Raw genomic sequence first — 24989 nt, 5'->3', positions numbered from 1 at the left:
CGCTTTATATTTTACTCCCTCAGTTTGCGAATAGGAGTCTCGTTTTTTCATTTTGATCCGTCCGCGAATAAGAGTCACAGTTCATAATTACTATAAATGGTAAAGAGATCTCACATTCCACTAACTCATTCCACTCACATATCATTTAAAACTAATATATACTACAAGTGAGACCCATATTCCACTAACTTTCTTCCACCCACTTTTCTCAACATTTCTTAAAACCCATGCGGAAATAAATGAGACTCCTATCCGCGGATGGAGGGAGTAATTTTGAGCGACATATTAACAAGGCAGGTTTGGTTGTCATAATTGTTTGTGACTAAAGATTAGGATTAATCATATCGTTTGTGTGTTTTTCTAAAAAGTTTAATTTGTGACAATATATCTTGGTTTGCCTTCATAAATGTCAAGATTAGATTGTACTTATGATTAATCATTTTATCTTTACCCCTGTTATTAATCTAATCCTATGCAAATCTTATTGTGACTTATCTCATGTATATCTTATTACTATATTTTGCTAACGAACAGAAACTAGTTTATAAAAGGGAGAATAGCCTTAAAAATCATGAACTTTCCCAAAATTTGGTATTGCCAACTAACTTTAAAAGCTGTGTGAAATACTATGAACTTTGATAGATGTGCGAATTTCCAATTAAATGAATTTTCCATCCAAGTTCATTGATTTTGGGGAATATGATTATAATGGTAGTCAGGATTCAAACGATAATGTTTTGCTATTTTAAAAACGCTTCATTTTGTCCTATTTACGGATGTTATGCGTAGTACATTGGGCGAATCATGTCACTTAAAGTTAGCCGGAAAATTCCTTTCACGAGAAATTCACATATCTATCAAAGTTCATGGTAATTCCCACCACTTTTACGGTGTATAGAAAATAACAAATTTCATAAAAAGTTAATGATTTTTTAAGGATATTCACCCTTTATAAAATTTAGTTTCAAAGCATGTAACGGTTTTGACGTGGTTTGACATCATCAATTGATTCTATAGCCACCATTGAGTCAGGGTCATATCTCATATAGGTGGTGGGAAAAAAAGATGCCACTTAAACCATATGTTATAATAATATTTAATTTAGTGATACGTGTGTAGAAATTATAAGAATCCAATATAACAGTAAGATGAGGAGAAAGTAAATTTAGAAAGTAGGCTACACATAAAACCTTCTCGTCATGATTTTGAGTTTCCCCATGTGCAACATTAAATTCTTTTATTTATTGCGTGATCGAATTAAATTAACAATTTCTCGGAAACTTAATTAATTATTAAGATAATGCAAACGAAACAGAAAATCATTTCTTACATGAAAAAAGGAGGGCAAATGGAAAGTGGTTTATGCGACATGCATGAATGAGATAGAAAAGAACATGTAATGCCTCCAAAATGCAACACGTGTTTCGTGCCCACAAAATCTGTTTGATTGAAATAGAAATTGTTGTACAGTGAAATAAAGTTAGGCATGGCAACATCCTATTGCACAATATATATGATCTTCTAAACCCTACTACACATTCATTTATATAAAAACCCTTCTTTTTATATATACATATATTCTAGCCTTACCCCTCCATAACACAATCTTTCTCTCTCTCAATTTCAGAACATATGCATACAAGAAAAAAGAAACATTTGCTTGCTTTTTCTTGTGCTCCTTCAACTCTACAAGTCTTGTTCTTATCATTACAATATAGTAGTTGATTGGGCATGGCTAGCTTAAGCTTCATTATTGGGATCATTGGTAATTACGATATATTGTTTGCAATATATAACTAATTTCCTTGTATACCGACATGACATGTTACTCAACAAGATTATATCAAAATTTTGGTTTCAGTTATAAACTAACCATTTTTTTTCTGATGGGGGCAGGAAATGTGATTTCTATACTTATGTTTACGTCTCCATTGTAAGTTTCTTTCTTCCTTTAATTAAGATTAATATTTAGGTTCATTTCCTTAGTATAAACACACACATATAAATGAAGTGTAGAAGGCATATTTTTAATTAATAGGTATTTGTATTGTAGCCACCCATTTCTTAGCCAAAACCCAACAACTGAAAGGTGTCACTTTTTGTTATGATTTGTAGCATTATGTGATGTCAAGTATAAATGATTAGGGTTTTGTTATTGTATTAGAAACACATTCAAGCAGGTAGTGAAAAACAAATCAACAGAGGATTACAAAGGACTCCCATACATAACCACCTTACTGAGTACAAGTTTGTGGACATTTTACGGACTCCTTAAGACCGGAGGTTTGCTCGTCGTGACCGTAAACGGAGCAGGAGCTGCTTTGCACGTCGTCTACGTCATCATCTTCCTCATATACGCCCCCCACAACATCAAGGTCATACTCCATATAGTAGTTTTTTTTTCTAAAATTGAATCTTAATTGGGGATCGTATACATATACATATATAGTAATTAATGTTGTTGTTTTTAAATGATAGATAAAATCGGTGAAGTTGGTAGCCGCAGTGAATGTTGCGTTTCTTGGAATTGTGATAATTATAACCCTATTAGCTTTGAAAGGAGAAACTCGGATCACACTGGTTGGACTATTATGTGCTGGACTCACTATTGGGATGTATGCTGCACCTCTCTCAGCCATGGTACCCACCTATCTTCGTTTTCATTTTTATCATCTATTAAATGGGAGAACATTTTTTTGTCTTTCTTCTCAACAATAATAGTACTCCCTCCGTCCTCCTTTTGTAATACTAGAAGCATTTCTTTTTTACACGAGACTTAAAAAAAATTGTGTCAAGTGAGTTAAGTAAAAGGAGAATAAAGTAGATAATGAAAAAGGTAGAGAGATGGAGAGAGGGAGTAAAGTAAGAGAGAAGAAATGTGTTGGCTTTTGCCAAAAAATGAAATGACTCAGCTATAGTGGAACAACTCGAAAAGAAATACTCCCTATGTTCCATTAAAAATAAACGTTTTCCTTTTTGGATTATTCCATAAAAAATGAAACATTTCCTAAAATGGAAATAACATCATCTCTACTTTTTCATCTATCTTACTTTATTCTCTCATCATTAACTCACAAAACAACACCACATAAAATCATATGCCAAAAATCAAATGTTTCATTTCTAATAGGACGGAGGGAGTACGACTCAGCTATAGAGGGACGGACGGAGTACTTTTTATAACGGTTTGGGCTTATCATTATAGATTTGGGTGTTCAAACTTAAGGATTGTGAAGTCCAATAACCGAATTAGGCCGAGTTGGGGGTTTTAATAATAATAATATGTAAGGTTGATGAGCTAAAATTTATAGGGCTGTGTTTAGAGTTCAAAACTTGGTCTGAAATTAATTAACTCGTGATTAATGAGTTAGTTGTACTTATGTTGCAGAGGACAGTGATTAAGACGAGGAGTGTGAAGTATATGCCTTTCCTCCTTTCCTTCTTCCAATTTCTCAACGGAGGCGTGTGGTCCACATACGCCCTACTCGTTAAAGATTACTACATTGGAGTAAGCTTTTCAATAATACCAAACTTTTTTGTTTTTCATCATTCGGAAATCTAATTTTACTAATTCATATTTAATTTTGAAAATGATGTTAATTAAAGGTGCCAAATGGAATTGGATTCGTATTGGGCTCGCTCCAATTAATTCTATACATGATGTACAAGAATAAATCGAGGCCCGTAGAATCGGATGATGAGAGGAAAGAAAAGGAAGGATCGGCCCATCTCGTAAAAGATGGGCTTCAACTCCAAGATTTGGACGAGAAGACGAAAAATGGGAGTAGTCTACACAAAGCCAATAGCCTTCCCAACAACTCAATCATCACCCAAAATGTTATGAAAACACCTTCATTGGGCCCTTTGGAATTGGATAAATTCACTCAGAGAGACATTGAAACAGGTTCAGGATCAAATATTGGGCTTTAAATCCACTCGTATTCAAAGCCCAACTCTTTGGCTTAGATAAGCATAATACTATAATAATGCTATGGTTTTGGTAATAATGCTTGCTTAATTTATTTGGGATGCATGCATCACCTCCATTACTATATCCCTTGTGTTATTTTGTTATAGAAAATCCTTGCATACATGAGGAGGATGCACAATCTCAATTAGAATTCACCAATCCCCAATTAGTAATTATTTATTCTCCAATTAAAATTTATTACTCATAAGTATGGTTTAATTTGGATGATGCATCGAAATGGATCTCTTTTCTTATCTTGTGGAAACTTTAAAATAGCATAGATTTTTTTGGTTTTTAGAATGAACCAAAAAAATAAAAATAAAATAAATAAGAGAGGGCCAACTGAAAACTAGAAACCAGCTAGTCGCAGCTAAGCTAACACAAATATTAGACCCACTCTTAACAAACATTGTCGCATCTAGTTGAAAATACATATTATTGTATTTTTCAATAGGTGCAAACTCTGCCACCTAATATTTTTTATATAATTATTTCTCAAATTTGAAAGGAAGTGCGCATGAATGAATTATGATAATTTTTTAGTACTACTAAATGAGATTAAGATGGGGACATATAGATTGACATATCTTTTGTATTCAATAAAAATATAGATAGTCTTTCCTTCCTATCCAACTATTCATAATTTTTTTCAACAACTTATATATGTGGACCGAACTATGTATAAACTATAAACCATGAGACCTGGCAAGCTCATATTTTAATACTCTATCATATGATATGAGGAGGAAACGTGCTCACTTTAACACCAAGATATTAGAGCATCATGCATATAAGAATTTCTTTTCCTAAGAAAATTACCGATCGAAATTGGTTGTTGGAAGATCACGAAGAATATCCTTCACAATCAAAGAGAAGATTATATGGAAGCAAGGAAGAAATCAGAGGAAATCAATCACAAGAAATTAGGAAGATTTTATACACGTTTTACCTTATTTACGTTGTTACCTTGTATAGTCTCTTCCTAAGTCTATATAAACATGTACAATGCAGTGTGAATAATATATCAGAAATTATCCCAATTCTTAATTTCTACATGGCATCCAAGCAGGTTAGGCTCAGAAAACCTTCATCATAGCCCCCAAAAATATACCTCTCTTGACCAAAACGGCGAGAAGAACAACTCAGCCAGAAACATGGCAGAAGATAAACCAGAAACAACCGAACCTGTTGCAGAGAAAATCAGATCAAGCAAGAGTGTTACCGTAGCCTTCAAACTGAATGGCTCAAACTATTCACTGTGAGCACGATTAATGAAAGTGTCTATAGGCGGCCGAGGAGTCTACCGCCATATATCAGGAGTCCCGTCTCCACCACAGCCGGGGGAGACCAATTGGGAAGAGATAGACCTAATAGTCTTCTTCTGGATTATCGACAACATGGAAACCAACATCATCACCGATTTCGCACATCACCAAACGGCGAAGGCACTGTGGGATACACTCGCCGTAACTTTTGCAAGTTTGGCGGACTCGTATACATATATGACCTGCGAGACAAGGCGAGCAGAATTATACAAGGAGATTCAACATTGGAGGCTTACTGGAGCAGGCTCCACGGGCTATGGATCAACGTCGATCGATGCCCACACAAGACAGTTAATTGTTGTGACAAAGGAATAGCACAATACCGGGACATCAAATCCGAACTACGATTATTCAAATTTCTCACCGTATTAAACGAGATGTACGACTGGATCCGACGCGAGATCCTCAAGGAGGATCCCTACCCCTCAGCCGACGTCGCGTATGGATGGGTAAAACGGGAGACGGCTCGACTCAAGATCATGTCGCCGACATCCGATTCGACCTCCATCACCGTCAGGAATGAGACATCATCGGGGGTTGGATTCGGATTTAGAGCTCGAGAGTACCGCCCATCACAGCCGCAAAACAGAGGACAACCACCAATACACCGCCCCGCCGCCAACCGCCGGGGAAACAACTGACCGGACAGATCCAAACTCTGGTGCTCCCACTGTGGAATGCACAAGCATACAAAAGAACACATGCTTCCAATTAGTGGGATATCCAGAATGGTGGGAGGAAGAGAAAGCTGGAAAGGCGAAAGTCGCCATCGGAACTAACGGCGGAGGCCGAAACCAGACAGAGGGAAGCCAAGAGGCGGTGGCATTCCAAGAGAAGAGACCAGATACCGGTGGTCTCCCAACCGGCGGTGGCGGGCGAGGCGAGAACAGCGGTGGTGGGGGAAAGACGGCAGAGGCGATGATCGCCTCTCTCAGACTTGACGGCGGAGGTGAAGTTGGAGGTAAAGGGTTGGGGATTTCATGCCCTAACCCTAATAAATCCGATTTTGATATTAAATCCAAGCATGTTAAGTAATATGGAAAAGAACCCCATCCTGATAATTATGTTAGAAATCGCCTCTCGCCTATTGAAAATTGCAGAAATGACCCCATTATTTGCAAAAATTCCTTTGCACCCTTAGAGAATTTATCATATGCTTTTGAGACCCAAAATTGTGATATTGTTAATGACACGGGATGGATCTTTGACTGTGGGGCAACCGACACGATGTCCTATGACAGAAATGATTTTTTGAAATATCATAAGACTCCTAAGTCGCATATAAAAACTGCAAATGGAGGGGTTACACCAGTCGAAGGGGCTGGAACTATAGAACTTTTTCCTAATGTTCATATTCCCAATTGTCTCTATGTGCCTAGATTATCTCAGAAGTTAATGTCGATTAGTCATGTGACTAAGGATTTAAATTGTTCTCTACTAATGCACCTAAACTTCTGTATGTTACAGGATATCCGGACGGGGAAGATTATTGGACGTGGCACTGAGCGTAGTGGGCTCTACTTTGTGGATGAGATTGTTCGACGAGATGGTGCGGCGATGCTTGCTCACGGATCCACTAATCAAGATACTTGGCTCTGGCACCGTCGGATGGGCCATACCTCTCCGGGTTATTTGAAATCCTTATTTCCTAAACTTTTTGTTCCTAAGAACTTCTCTTGTGAAGCATGTGTTTTGGCCAAGAGCCACCGAAACTCGTTTAAACCAAATGATACTCGTGTTGACACTGTTTTTTCCCTGATTCATTCTGATGTGTGTGGCCCAGCGCCTATAGGAACAAGTTTTGGTCTTAAATACTTTGTGATATTTGTTGATGATTGCAGTAGAGCTACTTGGGTTTATTTTATGAAACATAAATCTCAAGTATATGACAAATTCATGTTGTTTTATAAAATGATTCAAACTCAATTTCAGACGTCTATCAAAATCCTATGATCTGATAATGGGGGGAATTTTTAAACAGTTCCATGACAAATTTTTTTGCCGAAAATGGGTTAGTACACCAGACTTCTTGTTCCCACACACCAGAACAAAACGGGGTAGCAGAACGAAAAAATCGAATCATCCTTGAAATGACCCGAGCCCTCCTATTTGACTCAAAAGTACCTCCATCTTTTTGGCCTGAAGCCTTTGCCACCTCAGTTTACCTTCTCAATCGACTTCCCACAAAAATCCTAAACCGCAAAACCCCTCTAGATCACATTTCCACCTTAACCAAAATCCCCTCAGCCTTATCCTTACCACCCAAAACATTTGGTTGTTCTGTTTATGTCCACGTTCCCAAGCATGAAAGTAATAAATTTTCCCCGTGTGCAATTAAGTGTGTTTTTATGGGATATGGGATTAACCAAAAGGGCTATAGATGTTATGACCCCAAAACCAAACGGGTTATTACCACTATGAACTGCAACTTCTTTGAAACCGAATTCTTCTACCACCTTGGGACTCAGGGGGAGAGTGTGAGACAGGGGGAGACCCAAGAAAATGACTCCCTACGGTGGTATGTGCCAAGTAACTTTGATTAGGATCCAACAAAGCAAGCTGGCACTATTCCTGAGCCGATCCCGTCCACAGAGACGATCTCGAGAACGCTTCCGCCGCGTTCCTCTGATCCAACCGTAACGGAATCCGAGGTAATATCTAGTCCGAATCATGAAAGTACCGATATTATTCCTGACCCACTTGGTACAGAAGTAGAAGAGGAAGAAGATACTACTATTGATCAGGACACAGGGCAGTACGTGCTTCCTCCACGAAGTACGAGAGGAATTCCACCCAAGTAATACTCCCCGGAACGGATAGGGAGGAAAAGCAGATACTCTGTGGCCAACTTCGCTGAAGCCAACATATCCAAAATGGCAAGGGCATTCCATGCAGCCCTGTGTGAAGAAGAGATCCCGAGAACCTTTGAAGAAGCCTTCAAAATCAAGGACTGGAGGGAGGCAATGCTCGTCGAGATGAGAGCACTGAAACGAAACGGTACTTGGGAAGTAGACTCATTGCCCGATGGGAAACATACAGTCGGCTGCAGATGGGTCTTCACAATCAAACGGAGACCAGATGGGAGTATTGAGAGATACAAGGCTCGATTGGTGGAAAAGGGGTGTACGCAGACTCAGGGAGTTGACTATTCAGAGACATTCTCCCCGGTCGCAAAAATGAACACTGTAAGAGTTTTACTGTCTATTGCAGCAAACAAAGACTGGTCACTTCATCAGTATGACGTCACAAATGCATTTCTTCATGGAGAATTGAAGGATCCTATCTATATAGAGGCCCCACCAGGATTCACAGAGGAATTTGGACAAGGCAAGGTATGCAAGTTAAAGAAAACTCTATATGGGTTGAAACAGTCCCCGAGAGCTTGGTTCGGGAGATTCACGGAAGTAATGAAACGATACGGCTATCGGCAGAGTAACTCAGATCACACCCTATTCATCAAACGAAGAGGAGAGAAGGTCACCTGTCTGATAATTTATGTGGATGATATGATCATTACAGGGGATGATGTAGAGGAAATAAACGATCTCAAGGGGCATTTGGCTACAGAGTTTGAGATGAAGAATCTATGAGATCTCAAATATTTCCTTGGGATGGAAGTGCTCAGATCTGGAAAAGGAATCTTCATTAGTCAACGAAAGTATGTTCTTGACCTCTTGACGGAAATAGGAATGAATGCTCGAGTGCAAACCAGCAGATACTCCCATGGTGCAGAATCATGGCCTTCAAATAATCAAAGGAGCAGCGTCAACTGATCGGGGAAGATACCAGAGGCTAGTAGGGAAACTCATCTATCTATCCCACACTCGGCCTGATATTGCATATGCAGTTGGGGTACTTAGTCAGTTTATGCATAACCCACAAGACGAACATTGGGAGACAGCACTTAGAGTAGTGCGGTACCTAAAGGGAACCGCCGGACATGGAAAACTGTTCCGGAAAAATGGACATCTCGACATTCATGGATACACTGATGCAGATTGGGCAGGGAATCCGGTTGATAGACGGTCGACAGGAGGGTACTTCACGTTTGTGGGTGGCAATTTGGTCACTTGGAGGAGCAAGAAGCAGAAAGTAGTGGCTCTGTCAAGTGCAGAAGCAGAATTCCGAGGCATCAAAAGTGGACTCACTGAAATCCTTTGGCTTAGGAGGGTAATGGAGGAACTAAATCTTGAATCACAAAAGACGTGCAAATTACTCTGTGACAATAAGGCCGCGATTAGTATTTCAGAAATCCGGTGCAACACGATAGAACCAAACACGTCGAGATTGATCGACATTTCATAAAGGAGAACCTTGAAGAGAAGATAGTAGAAATCCCATATGTGAAGTCCGAAGACCAACTAGCGGACATCTTGACCAAAGCCGTATCTGTAAAGAACTTTCAAGAAGTTTTGAGCAAGTTATGCTTCGGGAATCCCATCACTTAACTTGAGGGGAAGTGTTGGAAGATCACGAAGAATATCCTGCACAATCAAGGAGAAGATTATATGGAATCAAGGAAGAAATCAGAGGAAATCAATCACAAGAAATTAGGAAGATTTTATACACGTTTTACCTTATTTACGTTGTTACCTTGTATAGTCTCTTCCTAAGTCTATATAAACACGTACAATGCAGTGTGAATAATATATCAGAAATTATCTCAATTCTTAATTTCTACATTGGTAACTACTAATATTTTGACAAGATACATAAACATTGGTCTTCTTGAGATGTACATTAATTATATTAATAAAAAGTTAAGAACAGACATTATCACCATTTTTTAAGTGAATTCAAATTGCAATCAATTGACTAATAACTTTTAATTTTGGTTTTGTCTTTTTCTTTGTTCTTAACCAAAATGAGATCAGTAAATATTGTCATCGTTAATTTAAAAATAGTAGTAATAATATATTCTCCACGTGAATCACAGCACAGGCGTTTGTGATAAAAAGTCTCCATATGGAACGTGAACATCATCATCTCTCATCCAATTATATAAAAAAAAATAGAAAAATCAATTTTTTTCTAGACATAGCTCCCTTTATATTTTGCTTCTCTATTGTGCAAAGATCAAAATCTTTCCGGCAATTATTATGGAGCCTCTAATCTTCTTCGTTGGTGTTATAGGTATACACAACCACAACCCAGTATTTTCTTATACTACTATCTTTTTTTTTGTGATGATTAATTTGGTAAACGCGTTTGCAATTGCAGGGAACATAATCTCAGTTCTTGTGTTTCTATCTCCTGTGTAAGTATTCATAAGTATAAGAAGTTATATATTGATGAGTGGTGATATAATTATAAAATAATTACGCAGGAAGACGTTTGCTCGGATTGTGAAACATAAGACGACAGAGGAGTTCGAGAGCCTTCCCTACATTTGTACGCTGCTGAATTCATCTCTATGGACATACTACGGGATCATTAAACCCGACGCTTACCTTGTAGCTACGGTCAATGGCTTCGGAGTGGTTGTGGAGCTCATATACGTTGCTTTGTTCTTTTATTTTGCTTCTCTTCCATCTATAAAGGTACTATATTACTAACCTCATTTTCAAATTTTCATTCATTATTGATGCATTTCGATGACTGTATAATTAATTACCTAAGTATGATATATGCAGGCTAAGACAGCAATACTATTTGGAGTGATAGATGTGGGATTTTTAGTTGCAGCTGTATTAGCCACATATTTGGCTTTGCAAGGGGATGCCAGGATTGATGCAATTGGCTTCATCTCATCAGCCCTCAATATTGTTATGTATGCTTCACCTCTTGCAGCCATGGTAATTACCATCTTTCTTTCTTTCTTATCATCGTCGAAACAACACTAATTTGATTACTACACTAACAAAATGTTAGAGTTGTAATTTCTTGAGTAACTAAGCAGCTACATTTAAAATATTTTACTATAGTTTTGTGTTACAAAAATGAGTGAATGAATAATGAAAAGTGTTTGCGTGCAGAAAAGGGTAATGACAACAAAGAGTGTGGAGTATATGCCTTTCCTTCTAACATTTTTCCTATTCTTGAATGGAGGGGTTTGGACTTTCTATGCAGTGCTAGCGCAGGACTGGTTCCTTGGGGTAACTACCTCTTTATTAAATATATCTGCACTTAGTATAAATTAACAAAATTTATACCACTAATTAAATCCCACTAAACTTTTATATTCTCTCTTGGGTTAGGTGGGAGTGGAGCATATATTTGACAATATTTTAGTTATATCATAAGTGTCCATTATTAATTAAATCAGCAAACCTTACCTTAATACTACTTAATTTACTAGTGGGGCAGTTTAGAAAAAAGTACAACTACCTACCATGTATATGATCCTTTCTATTGTTAATTACTATATTAGTACATATTATCATACTATAACTATTTCAAATTGATAACTAACAATTATGTCAATAATCTACGTTATGGATTATGTTAATACGAAGATAATTGTCTATCAACTAAATATAGTTGACATACGTATGTCTTTTGTTGACATGTAAATATAGATGTTAATAAAAAGACATACATATATCAACTATTAGCTGACGTATAAATATCTTTGTGTTGACATTTATAATGTAGGTTATTGACATAATTGTCAGTTATTAATTTAAGATTGTTGTCAACTTAATAGGATCAATTATACATATTACTATTTTTACACATATATAACCTATTGAATTTAATCGAAAATAAAGTCGTAAGCGTTAATATGTTTGCTAATTTGTTAACAACTATGCGCATGCACTAAAGTCAACATTGCTCTTTTATTTTCTCAATAAATTGAAATCCCCTTAAACATTTTGACATGTAGGCTCAGTGATAATAATTAAAATTAAATAAAAAAATAGAGAGATAATATTATGATTATTTTTGACAGGTGCCAAATGTTATTGGATTATTGCTGGGAATAATTCAGTTGGCGCTCTACGCCATTTATAACACTCAACCATCAAAGCATTCTCACCACACAGATCCATTGCTACCTATTTCTGATGAGTAAAATTATTAATTCAAATTTTTTCATTGTATTGTTGTTGGAAGAAATAGATGTCTTGTGTGAAATGTAAGTGGCAGTTTTTTGCATTCTTTTTTTCGCATATTCTTTTTGGATTAAAGAAGATAAGATTTTAATGAGAAAAATAAGACACCGTCTTCTAATGCTGTTATCTTATGTATCTTACTAATATACATCTCTTACTTCAGTTGAATTTACTACTAAAACTTCTCTCCTCACAAAGGAGAACTCACAGTGTATTACTGTAACACAATACATATAATCTGCATTTCAATCAGTTATTAAAGAAAACATGTACAAAAGCAAGAGTGTGTGTGTGTGTGTGAGAGAGAGAGAGAGAGAGAGAGAAATGTGACCTTTGAAGGCCAAATTAACCCTTGCAAAAAGGTATCATATAAACATCGAAGATGAAATAATTCCTGCAATTACATTCTAAGTGATGCATGGATGAGTGGGATTTGTCAACGCATATCACAAGGGATATTCCCACAAGCAAGGAAGATTGCAAGAAATTAGTAATTGATTTAATTGTATATTTCCCTAGAATAGATTGATTACAATTTATGGCTCTTACCATAGATAAGAAAAGCTCTCCACTATATTTTGAGGAGCCGTGTAATTGATCAAAGACACAAGCAATATACAATCCTCCTTCTCTAAACTTCTCTTCGCCATTATGCACTATATGCAATATCCCAACTCTCTCGATCACCATCGTTAAGATGGTATCAGAGCAGTTCTATCCCGGGATCGAGACTCAGAAAAATATCATCATAGTCTCGGTACCTTTCCCGACCTTTTGAAACCTGCAACCAAACAACCACAAAAATGTCAGATCGACCAATAACACTTTCAGCAGAACAATTTGCTGAATTTCTGAAACTGAATGGGTCTCAGAAGGTATCAAACGAAGAGCCTTCATCTCATCCAGAATCACTAGGCGAAGTACACATCGCCACCAAGCTCGATGGGGATAACTACCCCCTATGGGCAAAGCTGATGAGACGGGCAATTGGTGGGAAAGGTCTGGCGTCTCACATATCTGGAGTTTCAGACCCTCCACGACCAACCGATCCAAATTACAACCGATGGCAGCAACGAGACGATTGCTGCTTTAATTGGATCATCGGCAATATCGACGCCAGCCTCGTAAATGAGGTATCCCAATACGCAACGGCTCAAGACTTGTGGGAAAGCCTGGCCACTACGTACGGGAGCGGCGCCGACCAATTCCAAATCTCCGACTTACATCGGCAAGCCTACAGCCTGAAACAAGGAAACCTGTCATTAGAGAGTCTGTGGCAAAAATTACAGGATTTATGGATCTCCATCGACACTCGGGATCCAAATCCAATGGACACACCATCAAGCATTGAAAAATACAATCAACACATTCAACGACACAGGTTATACCAGTTTGTATGGGCGCTAGATGATCGATATGACAAAATTAAAAGAGAGATCCTAAATATGGATCCAATACCAACTGCAAGGAAAGCGTATGGACTGGTCAGGAGAGAATGTGTCAATGAGCGACTGATGAATCCCGAACCAAAGGATCCAGGAATCGGCGTCGGACTTGGAGTATTCGACCGAAGCCGAAACCCTAATCCACCACCACCACCGTATTCCAAACCCTACCGCCGGGAAGAGGACAAAAGCAAAATGGTATGCACTCACTGCGGAGGGAAGAAACACACGAAAGAAACGTGTTTTCATCTACATGGATTCCCGGAGTGGTGGGAGGAGATGAAGAGAGCCCGTCAGAACAGGGGAAACCGGAGTGGTAGCAGCGGTGGAAGTGGAAGAGCGGCGGCAGCCGTAACGACCGGAGACCGAGCCACCTACGCCGAATCCTCGGCGGGCGGCGTCGGTCCGACCGGGATGAATGGAGGCGGCGATCGAGACAAGGCATTACCGGAAGAGAAAGCAGTGGCCTCGGTTGCACGAGTCTGGTCGGAAGGTAAAATGACGAGAGTAATCAACCCCGGCGAGAGGAAGACGGCGGATTGGGTCCCCACTGGAAAGGGTTCAACGGCGGCGGATTCGGCTAGGGTTCATGAAGAGGAAAGCCTATTTTTAGGTTTAAAATCCCCCAACTCTCAAAAAACCTCTTCCGACCCCACTAAAACCCGAAAATTCTACTCCGAGCCCCGAGCCAAAAACACCTCCCAGATTCGACCCCATAAACCCCACATATTACACAGCCACCCCAGAATTTTAAACCCATCCGATATTCAACCCCAGAAATGTCGAAAATCCCATCCTAACCCCTACACGAAAAAAACCCTACAAATTGCACCCCAAAGTTCTGGAAAATTTGAAAACCTACCCACTATACCATGTAAAAATTCCTTTGATGCCTTAGCCTGTTCCTCCATGTCCCAAATAGGCCCTAAAGATACCCATTGGATTTTTGACTGCGGAGCGACTGACACAATGTCGTTTGATGCTTCAGATTTTCTGAATATCTCAAAATCCACTAAGTCCTATGTCCAGACGGCCAGTGGGGACCTAGCCCGGGTCCAAGGGGCCGGCACAATTAATATTTCACCCACTTTATGCCTATCTAACTGTCTTTTTGTACCGTCATTATCACATAAGCTCCTTTCTATTAGTCATGTGACTAAGGAGCTCAATTGCAAATTGCTAATGCAGCCTCAATTTTGCATGTTACAGGATATCAAGACGGGGACGATAGTTGGGCGTGGCACTGAGCGCAACGGACTGTACTATGTGGACGAGATAGCCCAACAGAGTGCTGCAATGCTGACTCACGGACCGACTGACAGGCAGGCTTGGCTGTGGCATCGTCGGTTAGGACATCCATCCATAGGATACTTTCGCATGCTTTTTCCTAAGTTAGTAGCTTCTATGAATTCCTTTCATTGTGAAACTTGTTTGTTAGCCAAAAGCCACAAACATACTTTTAAATTGAACAACACGCGAATGAAAACTCCTTTTGCTTTAATCCATTCTGACGTTTGGGGCCCTGCTCCTATTACGGGGGGACAAGGGTTTCGTTATTTTGTGCTTTTCATTGATGATTATTCTCGCATGACTTGGATTTATTTTTTGAAACATAAGTCCGACGTCTTTGACAAATTCACCGAATTCTATACCTTAATTCAAACCCAATATCACCGAAATATCCAAATCCTTAGGTCAGATAACGGGGGGGAATTTGTCAATACAAAAATGCGAGATTTTTTCAGGGAAAAGGGATTAGTTCACCAAACGTCATGTGCCTATACCCCGGAACAAAATGGGGTCGCAGAAAGAAAAAACCGATATATCCTTGAAATCACCCGAGCCCTTCTACTTGAATCCAAAATACCCAACTCTTTTTGGCCCGAAGCTGTAGCTACGGCAGTTTACCTAATGAACCGTTTGCCGACAGGAATCCTAAACTTCAAAACTCCCTTAGATACTTTTTCTGTCCACTTTGAGCTCCCATCATCTTTATCTTTAGAACCTAGGGTGTTCGGATGCACTGTCTTCGTTCATATCCCTAAACACGAACGTACAAAATTTTCTCCGTGTGCTCTCAAGTGTGTGTTTCTGGGGTATGGAAAAAATCAGAAAGGATATAGATGTTATGACCCAAACACCCGCCAGATACACACAACCATGAACTGTGACTTTGTGGAAGGAGAATACTTTTACAGCCAATCTAGTAGTCAGGGGGAGACACAACCATCTGATAGTCATCCGAATAGTGACCTACTAAATTGGCTGCCTACACCCATACCCAAAATTGGTCCAAGGGAAAACCATTCTGAGGGAGAGTCACAGTCAAACCCTGTCACAGAGGTTGGTCCAACAGAGGAGGTTAACGGTACCGCCGGGCCGTCACAACCAGTAATACAGAACGAGGTGCAAAGTGACATCGACCAGCGATCAGCCCCGACTTCGATTCCTGAGGTACAAAGTTTGAATATTGATGATACTATATCTTCAGAGAATACTAATGATGATAGGAACAATGGAGTCGAAAGTGAAACTAATGGAAGGAATGGAGAGATAGAACAACCATATGAACTACCTCCAAGAAGTACAAGAGGAGTCCCACCTCGAAGGTACTCACCAGACTGGAGGGGAAAAAGGGGCAAATATGCTGTGGCGAATACCACACAGGGACAACTATCAGAAATGGCCCGAGCATTCGAAGCAGCTCTATACGAAGAAGAGGAAATTCCTCAATCATTTGAAGAGGCATCAAAACACAGGCACTGGAGAGAAGCTATGAAGAAAGAGATAGATGCGCTTATCAAAAATGAAACATGGGAGAAGTGCACCCTACCTAATGGGAAGAAGCCAGTTGGATGTAGGTGGATTTTCACCATTAAACGAAGAGCAGATGGTTCGATCGAGAGATACAAGGCGAGACTTGTGGCGAAGGGATACACGCAAGTGTATGGGATAGATTATGAAGAAACTTTCTCTCCAGTTGCCAAACTTAACACTGTCCGAGCTTTACTATCTGTAGCAGCATGTAAAGATTGGCCCCTACATCAGTTTACCGTCACCAATGCTTTTCTCCATGGGGAATTAGAAGAGAATAAAGAAGTCTATATGGAAGTGCCTCCAGGTTGCTCGGCAGAATTCGGAAAAGGCCAAGTATGTCGTCTGAGAAAGACACTGTACGGACTAAAACAATCCCCAAGAGTCTGGTTTGGGAGATTCTGCCAGGCAATGGCCAAACAAGGGTTCAAACAGAGTCAGTCGGATCACACACTCTTCACGAAGAAAAGGGGGGACAAGATTACTTGCCTAATTATCTACGTGGACGACATGATCATCACGGGGGATGATAGTGAGGAAATTCAAAGCCTGCGAGAGAACCTGTTCAAGGAATTTGAAATGAAAGACCTAGGAGCGTTGAAGTACTTCCTTGGAATAGAAGTGTTAAGATCCAGATACGGAATATTTTTAAGGCAAAAAAAGTATGTCCTGGATTTATTGGCAGAGACAGGCCTATTGGAGTGCAAGCCGGCAGAAACTCCCATGATCCCGAACCACGGCTTGAAGATAGAAGAAGGAGTCGTACCTGCAGATCGCGAACGGTATCAGCGACTAGTAGGGAAGCTAATCTACTTATCCCACACTCGACCAGACATTACATACGCAGTTGGCATAGTTAGTCAGTTCATGCACCGACCACAAGCCGACCACATGGAAGCCGCCTTGAGGATCGTTCGATATCTGAAAGGCACGGTGGGCTATGGAGTGTTTCTAGCTAAGAGAGAAAATCTAGAAATCGACGGGTACACCGATGCGGATTGGGCAAGTAATCCCGTTGATAGGAAGTCTACTGGAGGCTATTTTACCTTTGTGGGAGGCAACCTAGTCACTTGGAGAAGCAAGAAACAGAAGGTGGTGGCATTGTCAAGTGCCGAAGCCGAGTTCAGGGGAATCAAGAGTGGACTTATGGAAATCATGTGGTTAAGGAGGCTGTTAACAGAAATTGGCTACCCACCTACGCGGAAAAGTCAATTATTCTGTGATAATAAGGCAGCAATTAGTATCTCAGAGAATCCGGTGCAACACGACAGAACTAAGCATGTGGAAGTTGACCGACACTTCATTAAAGAAAACCTCGAGGCAGGTACCATTGAGTTCCCATTTGTACGATCGGAAGAACAGCTGGCAGACATCTTGACCAAAGCAGTTCATCCAAAAGCTTTCAAGGAGATTTTGGGCAAGTTGAGCATCGGGGATACCGTTTCTCAACTTGAGGGGGAGTGTCAACGCATATCACAAGGGATATTCCCACAAGCAAGGAAGATTGCAAGAAATTAGTAATTGATTTAATTGTATATTTCCCTAGAATAGATTGATTACAATTTATGGCTCTTACCATAGATAAGAAAAGCTCTCCACTATATTTTGAGGAGCCGTGTAATTGATCAAAGACAAGCAATATACAATCCTCCTTCTCTAAACTTCTCTTCGCCATTATGCAATATCCCAACTCTCTCGATCACCATCGTTAAGAGGATTATGAAGAAAAGTAAAGTACGATGAGTGAGAAAGGGATAATACACAAACACAATTCACTGCGTTTCAAGTTTCTCAACACCAAATATATATTAGCTTTACGCAAATGCAACAGTGCTGAGATATATAATAAGCTTCTCTTCAACCAACTGATATCAGCACCTTCCATCTATCCCAATTTACATATAGTTTCTTTAATGATGAGGCTATAGATGTACGAAACAGAGAAAGAAAAGCAGCCTTCTCCTCGTCCTACTCCCTGTGACAATCGTTCATCTAGGGTTTATGGTCTACATGCTGCCTCCAATTTTGGGAGGCTGTCAAAGCACAAAGTAAAGAAAAGGGAATATATGATAGTCAGAGATATCATAAGGCCATCAAATTTTCAGCTAATAAATGGAGAATGACCGTACCTTCTTTAGAGGAACTTTTGAATTGCTTGGTGCAGGTTTTAGTATCTCAAACGAACATATTAGCGATTCATAGTTTGGGGCGGAAAATATAGTCACAAGTCTTCTTTGGGCAAAGAATTCATATCCATCCTCCACCACCTTCAAAATATCAAACCATTACGACATAAAAACAAGGCACGAAACACCAACATTGTGATTTGTCTAGGAATCAGAAAGCAGAAGGAAAAATAAGATGAAACATGCCAAGGAGAAGCATATATACCTGATGACCCCTGCAAATGAGATCCAACTCATTGTTATCCAAAAACTCCGCAACTGCACCAGCCCCAAAGGTACAAGAAACCCCCCTATCGCTATCAGCCCAGCCATTAATCTTGGCATCAGGATCGGACCAAAGCAAATCACATAGCAGACCACTATCGGGAACCTCAGTTGGCCTCGAAAGCTCTCTAATCTGGTCCAAATTTTTTAGCTCTGGAGAAAGTCCACCGTGCATGCAGAGTATCTTTTCATCTATGAGTGCAGCAACGGGCAAACAATTAAAGCAGTCGGTGAATATCTTCCAAAGCCGAACATTGAACCTCCTCTTCCAAAGCCGTACATTGAACCTTACTTTGTAAGCCAATAAGAGCATCTCCAATGCACGGATGTCCCATTCGGACATCCACTAGGACTTCCCAAAAACACCTCCTGCCACATCACTAGGACTTCCCATCCCACTGCCACGTCACTAGGACATCCCCTTCACAATCCGCCCTTCCCACTAGGACTTCCCGCAATTAAAAAAAATCACAAATTCACAAATACCGGACGTCCGACCCACGGTGCGAATGAAATGAAGTTCAACGAGCCGTATATATAGAGTTTAAAAAAAAAATTAAATACCGGACGTCCGACCCGGACGTCCGACCCGGACGTCCGACCCACGCCACAATGGCGACGTCCGCCCGCCCGTCGCCCCCACGTCCGAGGACATCCGATGTCCTTACGGGACGTCCGTATCCGTGTTGAAACGCCACAATGGCGGATGTCCCGGTCGCCCGTCGCGGATGTCCGACCGGACGTCCACCATTGGAGATGCTCTTACTAAGCATATTGTTTCCAAACTCTGCTTGCCTCTATCAACATAATCTCCGAGAAAGAGGTAAGTTACAGATGGGGGATATCCACCATATTCCAAGAGCCTCAAAAGGTCTTGGTACTGACCGTGTATGTCACCTGTAAAAATAGTGTCTCCGGTAAGTTCAATGTGTTGAGCCTACTATTCTAATTGGTGACTTGAAATTAGTTTCTATCTACACATTCTGTCTCACATTATCAGTTCCCTGTCGTACCACAAAAAATAAATGCTCACATTGAACGAAATGCATGATGCAATTTATGGTGGTGGAATGACACTTTTAAACAGATAAGATAACCTAACTTTATATACTTTGAACACATTCTTCATGCCCTCATCTTCTCAATCGCATCTTTACTTTCATTTGATGCATAATTAGATACAACTAAATGTAGAGCCGGATGAATATATCAAAATGTATAAACACATCAATTAGACGGTGAAAAAGAGAAAGGTAAAACCACCTGCACTATACCTTTAAGTAGCTCATTTGCTAAAATATTAGAATAAGGGTGGCATAGGACAGGTAAATGAACACAACTGGATTTTTTTAGATGTAACGATGTTCTTTATGGAAAGATTTTACGATTGTGCGAGAACTGAGGAGCTCAGCAATGATGATCAAGGTTGCAATGAATGCATCAACATATTAGGAAGCTTCAGAAGCATAGATATTACAAGGAAGCATTAAGTGGTGGAAAAATCAACCTATTTCCCTCATATACAGGGTGAAGAATGAGTTATCCTTTATTATCTGAACAACAACTATAGAAGTGTGATCACTGAGAAATCCAAAACATGAAATCTAATCTCAGTAATGCCAAAAGATTAGAACTTCTAGAGACAATGTAAACCAGACATACACTACAAACATGAGAACTTCTTATCACAAATACAACTATCTTATATAACCGCATTTCATATAATCTCACTAACCTCATTGAAAGAAAGCTGCGGGAGCCATGAACACGCACACTGGAGATATATTTGGAGAGTTCTCTTAAATCGGCATTTTTCATTGCTTCAAATGTAACCAGATGCAATACATATATATTACATTCAAAAGACCTAAAACACTGTACTAATCTACTTTAACAAACTCTGCAAGACATGTTTCCTCTTTAAACCGCGCAACACCACGTCGCGCCAAGTACACATGTGGTCCTCCATCTTAGCTGGCTTGTCCGTGGTTTCAACACGTGCGAGGTTGATCATTGGCTTCTTTTGTGCCGCACACTCCTTACTCTTCTTTGTCTCATTCCCAGCTTCAGCTCTCATGGAGTTCGTGGTTGTTCTGGCTTGCGCACAACGCACTGCAACTTGATCAGCTTGACGGTCCAGTGACTTGAGATCACGGATCGCGGCTTGTTGATCAACTCGGCAGGTGGCGGCTTGATCAACTTGGTTAGCAGCGGCTTGATCAACTTGGCTAGCAGAGGCTTGACCAACTTTGTTATCTCTTTCAACTTGATCAACTTGGCATGCAGCGGCTTGACCAACTTTGTTATCTCTTTCAACACTCATTTCATATAATCTCATTTAATACTAACACATTGATTAAACCTGATCAGATTGACACCACACAACCACAATTCACCAAACAATTATACTAATTATCTTTTTAGTACATGATTCCGGCCACATATATCAAAATCTCTTCAAGCACAATCCAAAATTATCAAATCTCAACACCAAAATTATCTTTGGGGCGAGAGAGGAAGATTTGGCGGGCGTTGACGCAGAGCTGGCGAATTTCAACCTCGGAGAGCTTCACTTGTTGCTGGCGAATTTCAACCTCGGAGAGCTTCACCTGTTTCCCTCCTTTCCCTTCCAATAGACGCCTGATTATATCATCCAGCACCGCCGTATCCATCATGCCCTCCATCGTCATCATTTGTTTTCTACAATTCAATCAAATTGTCATCTGGTCCTGTGTTTGGCGCTAAGAATATTGGATTGAATTCGAGTCTTTGGATAAAACAAAGGCAAATGATAAATGACGAATACGATCACCAAGAAAAGTAATGGCTACCTTTCTCTGTTTTTGTTTTATTCTTTGGTTTAAACTTGTGTTTGAAGATTCAATATTTGATGTTTTCGTTTGTCGTGCTCTACTCGTTTCGGATTACTTTGGCTCTAATTTTTATTAGTAGTACTTATTTTATTTTATTGGTCGACTTTAATTTCATATCACATTATTTTTTTTACCAGAACTACCCTTCAAAGAGCTGGTATTTAATCATGGATATATGGATCAGAAAAATGTTTACTCCCTCCACAATTTGATATAGCATGGGTTTTATAAAATGCAGTAAAACATGGGTGGAAAAAATTAGTGTAAGGTGAGTTCTACTTTTATATATTACTATTAATTTTATACTTCCTCCCCACTATAAAAATATTCACTCTTTTCTTTTTTAGTTCGTCCCACAAGAATATGCACTTTTTTAATTTTGGAAAGTCTTTTCTCTCTATTGAGGTGAGACTTTAATTATTTTTTCTCTCTACATCTCTCTTACTTTACCAAATTTATATTAAAACTCATGTCAAACCTAAATTGCATATTCTTTGGGGACGAATGGAATAACAAAATGTAAGTGAGATAAAATTAGTAGAATGCGCGGTCCATTACCAAAAATAGTATTAAATAGAAATTGAAAATGGTCCTTTACCAGTGGATTGGTGAAAATGGCAAAATAAAGTATTTATTAATGGAAGATTCAAGTTCAAAGGTTAATCCAGAATGTTTACATATTTTAATACTCCTAATTTCAGTTGTTAATTCATAGATGTAAGCATTTTTTGTATAAATATGAAAATATTTAAAGTCGTGTCATAGCTAACTCACACATACAGACATACTACTCCCTTCGTTCCATAATAGTTGAGTCATTTTGCCATTTTGATACATTTTATAGTGGAGTCATTTCTTCTTTTTAGTAAAAGTGAACACATTTCTTCTCACTTACTTTACTCTCTCTTACTTTATTCTCTCTTCATCTCTCTACTTTTTTCATATATACTACTTTATTCTTCCTTCACTTAGTTCATTTAACACATTTTTTCTTAAATTGCATGCTGAAAAAACCGTCTCTATTGTTATGAAATGGAGGGAGTATATAATTTGATATCTTTGATATCATCTCATATCAATTGTGTGAAGAATTATTTACTTGTTTTCAAAGAAATTATGTTATGTATAACCAGGGAATAGAACATTTCATGCTCTTCGGCTCCAATTAAGTTGAATTGTGTATTTCTTTTAGGATTGTCTCAATTAAGTTGAGTTATTTATTTTTTACTAAAAATAAAACATATCATCACTCTTACTTTATTTTTTTTTCACATACTTTACTCTCTCTTAATTAGTCTCTCTTAATTAGTTAAAGGAAGAAATAAAAGAAAATACAGATAAAAAGAAATAGAAATAGTCAAATTTTTCCTTGATGAGAAAAAGAAAGTAAAAGTGAAAAAATATCTCATCTGAATTTAAACCCTAGTCGAGAGTCATTTATTGCAATTTATTGTCATGAAATACCACAAGTATATATCGGGGGAGGATCCCCTGCTGTCCATGAAAGCACAGCATATGGTGCTGTGGACAAAACGCACAAATTTAGGCATGAAACGCAGCCCCATTTCCTTTTCTCTACTTTTTTTAATATTTTCATTCTTATTTAACAGTTTTATATACGAAAAACATTGTAGAAATTCAATTATATAAATATTATGTTATCATTTCTGAAATAAAATGATGAACTCGAAATAATAAAATATTGAATGATAAATATATTTCCTAATTACATATTGATGAAATCATCAATTAAATATAAAAATAAAATAATAATGATAACATATTTTCGAGATAGTCATTTTATTACAAATTGATAATCATAGTTAATATTTTGATAATTAGATTTTACAATGTATTTTAGTATTCAAAATTATATAATAATGTTAATGTTAAATAAGAATGAAAATATTAAAAAAAAAGTAGAGAAAAGGAAATGAGGCTGCGTTTCATGCCTATATTTGTGCGTTTTGTCCACAGCACCATATGCTGTGCTTTCATGGATTTGCAGTATATATCATGCTTTCACCATATACTAGTATTAGATTTGCAGTATACCTTTTTATTTATTTGGCCATGTCGCTTAAGTTTTGCACCAAATGAATATGCTAATAAACTCCGATTTTATTTCACTTCATACTCCTCCCATCCCATAAAAATATGGGCAATGGGCCTCCTAAATAAGTACTCCTAATAAAATTTAGATACTACACCTAAAATTCCTCCTAAAATCTCATGCCACTCAAGAATGTGGATATCTTTAGTGTGGGACGGAGGGAGTATTTTCTTATTTCAAATATTTCCATATAAATTTTCAAAGTATTTTGATCTGGTATTGTCAGCATGATATATACTTCATCTGTCCCATTAGAAATGAAACGTTTTCGTTTTTTGTTTGTCTCATTAAAAATGAAATGTTTCTAAAATTAGAAACAATACTCTCTCTACTTTTTCTTCTCTCTTACTTTACTCTCTCTTCATTAATTCACAAAACAACACTACATAAAATCTCGTGCCAAAAAACAAATGTTGCATATTTAATGGAACGGAGGGAGTATATTATACCTTCTCAGCATCTCCAAGGAAAATAATAAACGGAGAGATAAAGATAAATAACTATCATATTTACCTTTTCTTCATAAAATTTCATGCTCCAATGGGAACAGTATTTGAGGAGATATTATACATTCTTTTATTTTGAGAATGTATCTTTACATCTTCTTGATACAAAAGGTAAAAAGTTACTCCTTCCGTCCTTGAAAATTTGTTACTTATTTCCGTTTTCGTCCGTCCATAAAAATTTACCACCTTTCACTTTTACATTTTTGGTAGTCGATTCTACATTTCATTAACTCATTTTCACTCACATTTTAGTATAAAACTAATATATAAAAGTAGGACTCACATGCCACTAATTTTTTCAACTCACTTTCTATTACATCTCTTAAAACATATGCCGGATCAAATGGTAACTAATTATTAGGGACGGATGAAGTAGTTATTTTGTTCGCCTCTTTAATTTATCTTTTTTAATTTCTTGGAGTGCATTACTTTTTAAGA

The 24989-nt window shown here is 38.5% G+C and overlaps 3 protein-coding genes across 3 annotated transcripts; 2 read left to right on the top strand and 1 right to left on the bottom strand.

The window, feature by feature from the left end:
- Positions 1-1551: 1551 nt before the first annotated feature.
- LOC121795440 (bidirectional sugar transporter SWEET16-like) lies at positions 1552-4178 on the top strand. The gene is made up of 6 exons (XM_042193976.1): positions 1552-1765; positions 1897-1933; positions 2165-2375; positions 2479-2640; positions 3389-3508; positions 3607-4178. The coding sequence occupies exons 1-6, from the start codon at positions 1732-1734 to the stop codon at positions 3928-3930; spliced, it is 888 nt and encodes a 295-aa protein (XP_042049910.1). The 5' UTR covers positions 1552-1731; the 3' UTR covers positions 3931-4178.
- Positions 4179-10289: 6111 nt separating this feature from the next.
- Positions 10290-12523, top strand: LOC121794060 (bidirectional sugar transporter SWEET17-like). The gene is made up of 6 exons (XM_042192061.1): positions 10290-10428; positions 10516-10552; positions 10622-10835; positions 10929-11090; positions 11271-11390; positions 12188-12523. The coding sequence occupies exons 1-6, from the start codon at positions 10395-10397 to the stop codon at positions 12308-12310; spliced, it is 690 nt and encodes a 229-aa protein (XP_042047995.1). The 5' UTR covers positions 10290-10394; the 3' UTR covers positions 12311-12523.
- Positions 12524-18615: 6092 nt separating this feature from the next.
- On the bottom strand, positions 18616-21848 carry LOC121796704 (serine/threonine-protein phosphatase PP1 isozyme 9-like). Its single transcript, XM_042195498.1, has 6 exons — positions 21654-21848; positions 21560-21617; positions 19826-19989; positions 19001-19372; positions 18739-18876; positions 18616-18642 (listed from the first exon to the last, which is right to left on the bottom strand). Exons 1-6 carry the CDS (start codon positions 21750-21752, stop codon positions 18616-18618), a joined length of 858 nt encoding a protein of 285 aa, XP_042051432.1. The 5' UTR covers positions 21753-21848.
- Between the last annotated feature and the right edge of the window lie 3141 nt (positions 21849-24989).

The sequence above is a fragment of the Salvia splendens genome, chromosome 3 (assembly GCF_004379255.2).
Source record: "Salvia splendens isolate huo1 chromosome 3, SspV2, whole genome shotgun sequence".
Lineage (NCBI taxonomy): Eukaryota > Viridiplantae > Streptophyta > Magnoliopsida > Lamiales > Lamiaceae > Salvia > Salvia splendens.
The sequence above is the reverse complement of the archived record's forward strand: the minus strand, read 5'-3'. Positions and strand labels throughout refer to the sequence as shown.

Coding starts and splice junctions, on each gene's coding strand:
- LOC121794060 (XM_042192061.1), top strand. CDS start 10,395: ATGGAGCCTCTAATCTTCTTCGTTGGTGTTATAG. Junction 10,553..10,621: donor CTTGTGTTTCTATCTCCTGT/GTAAGTATTCAT, acceptor ATAATTACGCAG/GAAGACGTTTGCTCGGATTG. Junction 11,091..11,270: donor CTTCACCTCTTGCAGCCATG/GTAATTACCATC, acceptor GTTTGCGTGCAG/AAAAGGGTAATGACAACAAA.
- LOC121795440 (XM_042193976.1), top strand. CDS start 1,732: ATGGCTAGCTTAAGCTTCATTATTGGGATCATTG. Junction 2,376..2,478: donor ACGCCCCCCACAACATCAAG/GTCATACTCCAT, acceptor TTTAAATGATAG/ATAAAATCGGTGAAGTTGGT. Junction 3,509..3,606: donor TTAAAGATTACTACATTGGA/GTAAGCTTTTCA, acceptor TGTTAATTAAAG/GTGCCAAATGGAATTGGATT.
- LOC121796704 (XM_042195498.1), bottom strand. CDS start 21,752: ATGATGACGATGGAGGGCATGATGGATACGGCGGTGCTGGATGATATA. Junction 19,373..19,825: donor GTTTGGAAACAATATGCTTA/GTAAGAGCATCT, acceptor CGTGCATTGGAG/ATGCTCTTATTGGCTTACAA. Junction 18,877..19,000: donor TCATTTGCAGGGGTCATCAG/GTATATATGCTT, acceptor GATATTTTGAAG/GTGGTGGAGGATGGATATGA.